This window comes from Trypanosoma theileri (assembly GCF_002087225.1).
Source record: "Trypanosoma theileri isolate Edinburgh chromosome Unknown TM35_Tth_4_V1, whole genome shotgun sequence".
In the NCBI taxonomy this organism is placed as follows: Eukaryota; Euglenozoa; class Kinetoplastea; order Trypanosomatida; family Trypanosomatidae; genus Trypanosoma; species Trypanosoma theileri.
Window position 1 is genome coordinate 166389 of NW_021639846.1, and position 11343 is coordinate 177731.

Genomic DNA, 11343 nt, shown 5'->3' on the forward strand with positions numbered 1-11343 from the left:
TTTTTTTTTTTTTTTTTTTTTTTCAGTTTTTTGTTTCATATATAGTAAGTATATATCTTTTTAATTTGATTTTATTTCTTTCGTTTTATCACTCAAAAGACTCACACTATTTTGATATGGCTATGTTGTTGCTTAACCATCACGGAGAAAAATACAAACAACAACAAAAAAGGAACTATAACATTATAGAGTACGGACTAATAAAAGAGTCGTTGCTACACCTATCTTGTTAAGTCCAAGAAAAGTAGGGTTACTCACTCCCTTTCTTTTCTTTATATTTTTTTCTTTCTTCTTTTTTTTTTTTTAATCTTGTCTTTACCAAGGTTAATTTGCTCGACAAGAAAAAAAAAAAAAACGAAAGAAAGTTAAACAGTGCAGAAAGAAATAAGACGTATATATATATATATATATATAAGTATGCTATGTAAGTGTATGTGTATGTGTGTGTTCGTGTGCATATATATGAGGTGGGGGAAAAACGAAAAAAAAAAAAACATCCATTCCAAGACCACCCAGTACATCCTCTTTTTCTTTTCTTTTCCTTTTCAGGTATCTATTTGTCGGTATGTGTGCGTATGCGAAATCCATACAAGGAGAAAGAAAAAGAAGAAGAGGGAGAAAAAGAAGAGGAAATCGTTATTTACGCCTGGGCAATCATATCACGAGTATCTGGCATTAACACTGGGCAGCGTGATCGCCTTCCGTACAATGGACGCTGCAGCGGTAATTGAAAAGCCGAAGAAACCGCAGCATCACAGGAACCACTTAATTGCGGCATGGCGATCTCATCCAGGTACTCACACCAGACACGGCAGCGGAATACGTCAAAGGCTGCCCGTTGCAGGCGGCGGAAATCAACATACGAGCGGGATTCCCTGGCGATGATGACTGTTATCTTGCGGCTATCCAACTGGTACATGATATCCTGAATAAACGCTGGGCACTTCACCTGCTTTGCGAGTACGCGCATGGTGCAGAGTGCCTCCTCCTCCTTCTGAGCTCGTGCGTGGTGTTGTTGGAGATCCTCTGCGGTGGCAATGCGGCGTACGCGTTCCCCAGCATATGGTAAATTATTATTATTGTTACTGTTAATAGTTTGGGCGGTAACGCGCTGCACAAAGCCCAGATCCTCCCCGCGGTCTCCGTCCACGACGATGGCGTCCCCGACCTGCACCCTTGCGGTGGTGGTGAACTCCCTGCCGCCGTACTTGAAGGCCACGACGCCGGTGTACACGACCGTCGCCCCCGCGCCGCCCACCGTTGGGAGGATCTCCCGCGCGGGGAGGCCCTCCGGCGCCGACGAGGGCGTCGAGGCCGACGAGGAGGAGGAGTGGGAGGCGGAGTGCGGGAGGGACGGGGCGGCGGCCACGACGGCGGGGAGGGGCTCCAACACGCGGGCCCCGTAGGGATCGTGGCGGTAGCGGCGGATGGTCTTCGCGCCGTGACTCACACGGGGTGCGGTCATAGTAGTAGTGGGGAGCATAATGATTGGTTTGTGTTTTTTTCTGTTTTTTCTTTGCTTTCTTACTCTTTTCTTTTTATTTTCTTTGTTTTATTTTATTTTTTCTTACGGCGTATTTGTGCTTTTGTGTATTTTTAAAGATTTTTTTTTCTCTCGAAGCAGACGAGTGGGTACTGCTGGAAATCAAAAAAATAAAAATAAAAAGCAAATAAAACGCAATACAATCACAAGATTGAAAGAAAGAATAAACAAGAATAAAAAATATGGTAATAATAATACTACTACTACTAATAATAAACAATCATAACGAACAACAATAAATAGTAACAATAACAAACTATTAGAAATAATATGTAGCTGTAGGCATCCATGAAGGAGTACGGCTAAAGCATCATAACCACACCCACTCACACACACACAGACACCACTGTTATCACCGTCGTTCAGATCAAAACGAATAAGTGAAGTTCCTTCGGTGCTCACCCCATTCTCTTCATACATGCACGATCACAATGAAGAAGAAAAAAAAAAAATTGGGAGAATCTTATAACAATAATAAAAACAAATCCAGTTACTATGAGTCCTGCCTCTAGATCTGCAAAGAAAAAAAAAAAAAAAAACGAAAGAAAAACCGAAAATGCATTGCAAAATATGTACTTATCAATATAATTTAATTATACTGTTCTGCGTTATTGTTCACGCGGGGTAGTGCCCTCTTTGTTTTCGGCCCTCTTCTCTCCTTCTATTTCCACGCTTGTTGTCATAATTGGTGTAGTAAGTGTTTCTCCTATCACATCCGTACTTACCTTTCCATTACCATGTCTCTCCTCTAATATAGGCTCTTCAGTAACGATCACAATTCTCTGATCATCCAAATCCTGCGGTAATGCGTTCGCACCACAGCAAGGCCACCATCCAATTAAAATATTCATTTGCCAAGGAACCCCTTTTGGTCTGTGTGGTATAGCGAGAAAAGTTGTAATGGTTGCGTAAAAAGCGACGAGGATATCGTCCGTGTAGTGTGAACGTGATGCGATAATGCAATAGAAGCTGAAGGGAACAATAATACACGCTACGGGTCGGAATAACCAGTGGATCAATGGTCCATATGTCCACTGTATCATAAGGTTAAGTGTGATAATAATGGTGTGTCCACTGAACATGAGATCTCCACAGTGAATAGAACCAGATCCTAGCGTAACGACGGTGAGAAAGATATTCTTAAGCGGATTAGTGATAGGAACAGGATTCTGACAGTGATTATCTGTTGCTGGGTATGATGTCATGATAATCACCAGTGCGCGAAAGATAAGCATAATGGAATATGATGCGAGAAATCGCACACATGCAATGAGATGCACATCACGATACGGCATTTTGTCCACAATCCCTGAACTCCACACTCCGAAGACAAAACGACTAACAAACGGCACTTTGAACGGCAAATGCAGATCCTCCATACCAGCGTCTTTGCGGTGTAATAGATATAATTTAAACAGAATCACCACACTTAGTACGTTGAGGAGGGCAATGCAGGCATCTGTGAGCTTCTCTAGCCATCCAACCTTTGGGAAGATCTCAAATCCAATATCCGGCAGTGGACGCACAATCTTCGGGTCCGGCATGCGACCATTCGTGATGATCAGCGCAACTGCGAGGAGAATCACACATGCGAGAAAGACGGGAATGAGACGCAGTACCTGTGTGGTTAGGGGTAGCGGGCGGTACAGCCAGTTGAGCCGCATTTGGCAGCGTGTGACCAACCTTACTTACTCCATTAATAATAATAATAATAATAATAACAGTAGGAAAAGAGAACGAGAATTGAAAATGGAAACACAGAACACTAGTAGTCATCGTAATAACAGAGGTAGTAGTGGGTCTACAAAGAGGAAAAAAAAAAAAATGGAAAACGAGGGGGTGCGAACCACGGAACGTGCGGAGATGCCAATAAAGGAAAACTACTGGCAACAAAACAACAACATAAAAAAAAAAAAACCAAACAAGAGAAGAAAAAAAAAAAAAAGGTAGCAAGTTACTTGACAAAAAAAAAGCAATTTTGCACTCGATTCTATACAACAGAAAATAAAAAAAAGCAAGAATTATGCAGTTTGTACAGTGATATCACCTGGACATTTTTGGATCATTTATTGTCTGCGTTACAGTACGCGTTGGCATGTCTTGGTTTTCATCTCCACGGGTTATAATATTCGTTTCTGTTGTTGTAGGTGTAACTGTTGCCGTTACCGTTTCTGATTTGGTGTTTCTTCCTGTTCCTGTTCCTATTGACCTGGTGTTTGTTGCTGATGCTGTTGCTGTACCAGTGTTTATTCCTAATGTTGATGCTGATACTGTTGCCGTCCTAGTGTTTGTTCCTGATCTTGTTGATGATGTCGCTGATGCTGTTGCTGATGCCGTTGCCGTCCTAGTGTTTGTTTCTGATCTTGTTTCTGATACTGTTGCTGTACCAGTGTTTGTTCCTGTTGTTGTTGTTGATACTGTTGCCGTCCTAGTGTTTGTTTCTGTTTCTTTTGGTCGTGTTATAGTACGATTGTTAGTATTGTTGTGAGTACTATTCGTAACTGAGCGTTCGAACCGCACTTCCCGCACAATCGTTATTGTTCCCGCCAACACAATGCAGACAAACATGGTGACGAGTGGTATAATATGACCGTAGCGTATCAGACATCCATTTACATGCATACGCACAGCGGCAGCGTCGGTGTCCGTCATTGTTGGGAGATAAGAAATACTCCAAGCACAACTGCAAGTCATTGCAAAAGAAATAAACAGAGAAAGGATTAAAAAAAAAAAATAATAATAATAATAATAATAATAATAATAATAATAATAATAATAATAATAATAATAATAATAATAATAAACCCACAAGACTGAGATTTCCCGCGTTCCCACTCCACACCAAAAAGCAAATCACAACGCACCAAAAAATAGAGGGAGAGAACAGAGAAATAAACAATTACCACCACAAGCACAACAGTCCACGTAACGACAAAACAAAATACAAGTACACAAAAATATTCTCCCCTCACCTACGCGGCGCCAACAACTTCTTCTTTACTGCGACACTTGAATAACTCCGTCAGTGCATCTGCAAAAAGAAGACTCCCGTCACTACACACCGTCGCCACCCCTGGCGGCATCTCCCCAAAGCAACGGCACCATCGTTCTCTCTCTAATTGCGCTGCCAGCGGGTACGCACTGTTACTATGACTACTCCCATCACCAGCCGTATGCCGCCAGGGCCACCAGCTCCACCGTTTCTGTTGCTGCTGAAGAGTGACAGCATTCATCACACGCAGGAGCTCCAGCGTAGCGGCACCCACCTCTGTTAAAGGAATCACATCACCAGACAATTTATCGCGTTTGCTGAGATCCGACACGTAGTCCTCATATCGTTCAAGAATAGTTTCAGATGATATTAATTTTGAAAGCAACCGAGCATTGTCCTTGTGGCCTACCGCAAGCACACACAGTGTACGCACGGCGACATCATATGGAAGGACTCCACTCAGTGTTTTCTCTACTACTCCATTACAGAGTACCTCTGAAAGAAAGGAATCCCCATTAGCAACCTTGTTTGCTAGTTGGATTTCCTCCTTTCCATTTTCATCTTCAGAAATGAAGAGGTTTCGATGTAGGCTACACCAACTGTTAAAGAGATCTGAAATATAAAAATAGGGAATATCATACGTCACATGCTCTTCAAGCCACGCAATTTGATCAGATACAGCACATTCCTTCAGCACTTGTTCAAAGGTCCAGCGTTCTTCGTCAGCAGCATCACTAGAAAGACGTTCAATCATTGTTTTCAAAAAATCTTCAGGATAACAATACTTTTCTGTAAATGTAACAGGGAGAACGTTTTGCTGTAGGTAAAGTTGCATCTTGAGATTTGCCATGCGGAGCTGTCGAATATAACTCTCATCAATAAGTCCTTTTTCCTCAACAACACGATATGTCACCCAACCAGTAACAAATCCACCAAGTGGGAGTAGAATGTTTCGCCCAGCGGCATACAGACGTTCCCGTGCCATTTCACCTTACTCTTATCTTTACCGCACCATTCAAGAGAAAAAAAAAGAAAAAAAAAAAAGAAATGAAATGAAGAGAGACAAGGGGAGAAGAAATAGTTTAAAGAAAAAAAAAAAGAGGTAAAGGAATATTTGGTTTAGATGAAAAACCAGAGGTATTAATAATAAAAATAAAAATACGGCACCATCCGTAGATTTTTTGACAATGATGGTGGGTAGACCACCTTTTTATATTCTTCTTCTTTATTATCGAAGAAAACAAAAAAGAAGAAAAAAACCACACATATATATATATACTGTTTTTTTTTTTCTCCCACAGTGCTTGCAGTCATTCTAGAGTGCAGTTGAAGGATAATCCTACACAGCCACGTGAAATAAACATTAACGTTGACCCCTTATTTAGGGCCATGAAGTCTGGATAATTGCCGTGCAGCCCACCAACCCGTGAGTTTTTTGGCTAGTAAAACAGCCAGAATCAAGAATGCAAGTCGTCTTAGAATAGCAAACCACTTTCCTCTTCCTTTTTCTTTCCTTTTGAGAGATCTTCGGCCATGAGAGGTGCGCAAGCCACTTTTTCCACCTGTTATTCTCTGAGGCACTTGTACCCATTGACCGTTTTCATCCTTGTACCTGCCACATTTCAGCTGGTTGTACTGTTGACTCATTCCAATATAATTCCCCATAAACTGAAGAGCACTTCCAAAGGTCATTTGAATTACACCTGCAAACATTCCACACATCTCCAAAAGACGCCCCACCAGCATGAATGTCATCTGACTACGCTGAAAATCTTCCGGCAATCCCATTCCCATTCCCATACCATACATTCCTCCCATTCCAAGACCACCATACATACCTCCCATACCAAGACCACCATACATTCCTCCCATACCAAGTCCACCATACATACTGCCCATTCCAAGACCACCATAAGTACTGCCAAGACCACCATAACCCATTCCAGATCCATAGCTCGATGCGTACTGATTGGAGTAATCCGTGAGATTATTTGTAGATGCAACCTGGTGGGAGCTGCTAGTTCCCGTGGAATTTTGTGGCACTACTGCTGCTACTGTACCTGCTGTTGTTGCTGTTGTTGTCGGTGATGAGACAACTGGGAATGCAGGGCTGTTCACATTTCCTGTAGTGGGACTTCGTGCCACCATTTGTTCTGTCCCAGGGGTTACCGGACTGGACGGTGGTGTTCCGTTCATATTTTCCCACGGTTTAGCCAATGTGGTGGTACTCATTCTCTCTTGATATAATGATCGTTTATCCTATTTTTACTTTTTTTTTCTTTTAAACTCGCCTTTCTACCTATAGTAGAGCACACCACTCACCAAAAAGATCAACAATGGTTATTGAAGACACACACACACACACAAAAAAAAAAAAAAAAAACAGGAACAGGAGTAAAAAAAAAAAAAAAAAAAACAGGAACAGGAGTAATTGGGAAAAAGTGTAGAGTAAAAAAAAAAAAAAACAACAATCACAGCTTAAGTGCTCGTGTAAACCTCGAGCATCAACAGAAAGGAATCGAAGTCTCCTTTCTATCTTCTCATCCTTTTTCTAACGCACAATATTCCTCCTGTCGCTGATAAATTAATATATGATTTTTTTTTGTAGTTGGTTTGTTTTCGTTTATGCTACGAAAGGATTACAGTATCACTGACGTCTTTTTTTTGTTTTTGTTCTTTTTTTGCATTTCAATGCATTCTTTCTTTTTCCTTCAGGATATCCTTCGTGCCTTAAAAAAACAACAATAGCAGTTAATTTTTTTTTTTTTTAATACCTTCTCGCATTTTTTTTTTCTTTCTTTTCTCTCTCTCTTTTTTTTTTTTTGTTTTTCCTTGTTCTTCTCCACGCACAGAGGTCAGGCCTATCCGTCGTCCACATCCATTTCACGCGTTTACTCTCCCCCATATATATATAATATATAGAGAGAACTACTCCATCCCATGCCCTTACCTTCAGGAACCACCAAAACCATGAATTCGCACTTCATTGCCTTTCCCCCTCTTACACCTTCGCCAACAACAAGCGAATATAGTGTATGACGCATTGAAATGCGAAGTAAAAAAGGAGCATACAATCAAACAAAATACGACCAGGAGAAACGCAGCTTTGGATGGGGATGAACAAAAAACGTACATATAAAGCTATGGATATAAATATATTTCTCCATTTTCGCACTCAGATTTCCTTCAATTTTCTTTTTCTTCTTCCTCTGCGCTTGTTCTCCCCCTTTTTCTTTTTCTTTTATCACGAACGGCTTGAGTTTGCTTTCGGATGAATGTACGGACACTGATCCCCATTTCTACACGTACCTTTAGTGAAAAATCTGCATAACGCCTGACTACTTCCGTCACTGTGACGATGAGAGTGGTAGCTGTGGTGTCCGCCACGGCCGCGTCCTCTGGTGTGTCGCAAACTCTTGCGGTGATTCCTGGCCTCTTCAGCATCGATATCTTCTTCATCTCCTTCCCCAAAGCTACTGCGATGGGGATTGCCTTGGTGCTGCTGTTGTGGGTAGGGGTGAGTGTTTCCACTTACCTTATGGCGCGCCTTATTGGTGGCACTGTCCTCAGCTTCATCAGGACGACTTGTTGGTGTTGCCGGAATTCCGTCAGCTATGTCACCAGGAGGCACTCGATAGTATTCCTCCAGAACAGCAGATCCTATTTTACGAACCATCTGCAAATCGTTCTTGTGATCTCCCATCTTACAGTACACCAAATTAGGCCTTTGGGAAGATGTCCCATGCTGTAGCACCTTACCATATTTAGAAACCTCTTCCAGAACACTCGGCATTTGTGTAGTAGTAACACCTGAAAGCCAAATGACTGCCTTACATTCACCTCCTTTACCAGATTGTTGTTGTTGTTGTTGTTGCTGTTGCTGTTGCTGTTGTTGTTGTTGTTGCTGTTTACTCTGAGATGTTCTAGGTTGGGGAACTTGAAGCACCGTTTTGCTTGGACGAGAGCGTCTACTCGCTGAGTTCTCTTCTTCTCCATCCTGTGACATATTATTGTGAATAGCATTGTTGTGAATAAAGTTTCGTAATTCATTCATCTCAGGACCATCCTTCTCAGATAGTGGTTTTTCGTTGGGGTGCAAAATAGCCCAAACAAATTCCCGATGATTAGCAGAAACAAGTTCTTTTTTAATATGCTCATCAAATATTTCACGTGGGATTGACATTAAATCCTCTAATGTAAGAGATGTCTTAACGAGTGCGTTGATGACATTCTCAGGTACCATATGATTGCGAAGGAAGCAACGAAGCTCATGTACTCCTGAATGCATTGAGGTCGCTTGAGATGATGTCCAGTTCATATCTTCGTCGCTAAGCGCATCAATAGACATAGGAGCAGCAGCTGATGATGTCGGATGTCGATATTGTTGTTGTTGTTGTTGTTGTGGTAGTGGCATCATCGCTCGTATCGGCTGAGCGTGATGAATTGAATGATGATGCGTAGGTATCATCAATCCATGTCCACCATGTGAACTCGTTTCTCCTCCACCTCCACCAACTCCCACTGAGATTCCTCCTCCTACTGAAGCTGGTGCATTCGTTTGAGGAGATGCCGGAGGTGGCACCCTAATAGGGTGGGCAGAAATATGATGATGAAAATGAGGCCTAATAGGCGCTCCTGTCGTTGCTGCTGCAGCTTCAACGTTATGTGTAGTTGTCGGTTTCGGCTCAGGTGGGGCTATAGGTTCATGCTTCATAACTTGATAAGATGAGTGTGGTGGGGTAGACACTCTTGGCATTATCGAGTGTTGAAGTGGAAGTTCATGCGGAAGCGGCGATTGTTGTTGTTGTTGTTGATGTTGTTGTTGTTGTTGTTGGTGGTGGTGGTGGTGGTGCTGTTGGTGAAGAAGATGATGATGATGATGATGATGAACCACTACCCTTTGAGAATTTGGAAGAGGTGTTGTTGCCGGTGGTTGTGGTGTTAACTGTGGAGTTACCTGCGCAGTAGACTGTGGACTCAGTGGCTTTGACATAGAACCTGGTGGCACAAAATGTGTAACAGAATGTCGATGCTGTACGAGAGGTCTGGAGCGCGTTGGTGAATTCGGGGATGGAATCTGATGATGCTGTTGATGTTGTTGTTGTTGTTGCTGATGTTGATGCTGAAGCTGATGTTGATGTTGAAGCTGATGATGAATCTGATGAGGATGCTGCAACAGATGATGATGATGATGATGGTGCTGGGGATGATGATTTAAATGTGGTGTTGGGGTCGGTGGTGAGTTCGGCGTATGATAAGAAGGCTGCGGTACTGTCATGGAGTCTTGCTGTGGCCCAGTAGAAGACGGTGCACCAGGCCATACCAGACCACGTGAATGCGGTTCATCAGGCTCTTGTGTATTAAGCTGCATACGATCCATAACCCTTTTGTGAGGTCCCTGCGGTAATGGTAGACGCGGGAATGGCTCTCCTTGAGGGTTTTCTTGATGTTGCTGCTGATGTTGTGGTTGTAATCCCAATGGACCACTCCCTACTACCACCTGATGGTGGTGGGCTACATTAGGAATTTGATGCCGTTGTTGGGGGTACTGGTTAAAGGGGACGCGATGATGTATGTGGTGATGATGATGATGTTGCTGCTGTAGATGAACAGATGCGTCACGGTCGTGATCTGCAAGTTGTTTTCTCTGTGCATTTACCCAACCGGAATTTGCCATTGGCATCACATCCTCCTCTGGTTGACTGGAAACTGGCGCATTATTGCTTTCCGTGTATGTATTAGGGCCACGAACAATCTTTAGATCGCCTGATGGCTCCATTCGCCGTTCCTTGTAGTAGTCTGCGTAGGAGGGACGCACGGTGGCGGCGGTGTTGCTGGAAGCATTCGCTGTTGCCATTGTGTTGGTGTTTGCGGGGGTGTTGTAGCTTGTCTGCGCGCCACGCACATTTTCATTTGGCACACCGCTATAGTTACCAGAGACACCACCACTTATACCAGCCCCAACAGAGCGTGAGGTTTGGGGGTTCATGTATCCTTGAGCGCGTTGGACCAACGCATCTAGTGCAGCTGAAGAGAGAATAGCTTGAAACAAGAATACATCATCCGCAACTTGCTCAATTATAGCCCCCAACATTCGGGTATGATCAGCGCCGTAGTTTGGTTCCATAATAGAGAACAACATATCCACTAATTGTCCCCGTAGTGCGCGTGGATCCGTTTCGCTTCTAAGGATATCTATTAGCAGACCCGCTATCAGAAAAAAGGCTGAGTACATCTCCTCCACGCTACTATTGATCAGCCCACGTCGGAACACCTCACGCTCCAACACACGTGACATGACACCAAAGTTCTGTCGAATGTGCAGAAGAACGGCCGGTGTGTGGTCGTTATTCTCCTCCTCGGCAACGGGCCCATCACCGGAGTCCCCACGATTATCATTACCATCAGCATTACCATTAGCATTACCATCATTACCATTACCAGCAGCCACAGCCGCCGCACGCTCTACCTGCTTTTCATCCGCGGCATTCAACGGCGGCATGTTTCTCTCCGCTGTGTCCCTTTCCTTGTCGCTAGAAGACATGGCACTACCACTGTGGGGAGGAACAATAAGCAAAGGCCTAATTTTATTTATCCTTAAATGGAGGGCACTCCCTAAAAAAGTTCCCACCCCCCAGAAATAAAAACAAACAAACCACACAAACACATCAAGAGAAAAGAAAAGAAAAGAAGAAGAAAAAGAAAAAGAAGTCAATCTATTAGAGAACAAATAGATAAAAATCAAGAACAAAAAAAAAAAAGGAAAAACACCACTTTTTGTGCTTATTTTCCCTTACATAGTAGACAC

The 11343-nt window shown here is 43.0% G+C and overlaps 6 protein-coding genes across 6 annotated transcripts; all 6 read right to left on the reverse strand.

Moving 5' to 3' along the window:
• Window positions 1-640: 640 nt before the first annotated feature.
• On the reverse strand, window positions 641-1483 carry TM35_000041650 (uncharacterized protein; the record flags this gene model as incomplete). Its single annotated transcript, XM_029022359.1, has 1 exon — window positions 641-1483. One exon carries the CDS (start codon window positions 1481-1483, stop codon window positions 641-643), a length of 843 nt encoding a protein of 280 aa, XP_028886017.1.
• Window positions 1484-2151: 668 nt separating this feature from the next.
• TM35_000041660 (putative phosphatidylcholine:ceramide cholinephosphotransferase 2) lies at window positions 2152-3207 on the reverse strand (the record flags this gene model as incomplete). Its single annotated transcript, XM_029022360.1, has 1 exon — window positions 2152-3207. One exon carries the CDS (start codon window positions 3205-3207, stop codon window positions 2152-2154), a length of 1056 nt encoding a protein of 351 aa, XP_028886018.1.
• Window positions 3208-3586: 379 nt separating this feature from the next.
• On the reverse strand, window positions 3587-4237 carry TM35_000041670 (uncharacterized protein; the record flags this gene model as incomplete). Its single annotated transcript, XM_029022361.1, has 1 exon — window positions 3587-4237. The coding sequence occupies one exon, from the start codon at window positions 4235-4237 to the stop codon at window positions 3587-3589; it is 651 nt and encodes a 216-aa protein (XP_028886019.1).
• Window positions 4238-4515: 278 nt separating this feature from the next.
• On the reverse strand, window positions 4516-5520 carry TM35_000041680 (uncharacterized protein; the record flags this gene model as incomplete). The annotated part of the gene is made up of 1 exon (XM_029022362.1): window positions 4516-5520. The coding sequence occupies one exon, from the start codon at window positions 5518-5520 to the stop codon at window positions 4516-4518; it is 1005 nt and encodes a 334-aa protein (XP_028886020.1).
• Window positions 5521-5912: 392 nt separating this feature from the next.
• TM35_000041690 (uncharacterized protein) lies at window positions 5913-6767 on the reverse strand (the record flags this gene model as incomplete). The annotated part of the gene is made up of 1 exon (XM_029022363.1): window positions 5913-6767. One exon carries the CDS (start codon window positions 6765-6767, stop codon window positions 5913-5915), a length of 855 nt encoding a protein of 284 aa, XP_028886021.1.
• A 1012-nt stretch (window positions 6768-7779) lies between these two features.
• Window positions 7780-11079, reverse strand: TM35_000041700 (putative zinc finger protein; the record flags this gene model as incomplete). The annotated part of the gene is made up of 1 exon (XM_029022364.1): window positions 7780-11079. One exon carries the CDS (start codon window positions 11077-11079, stop codon window positions 7780-7782), a length of 3300 nt encoding a protein of 1099 aa, XP_028886022.1.
• Window positions 11080-11343: the final 264 nt, after the last annotated feature.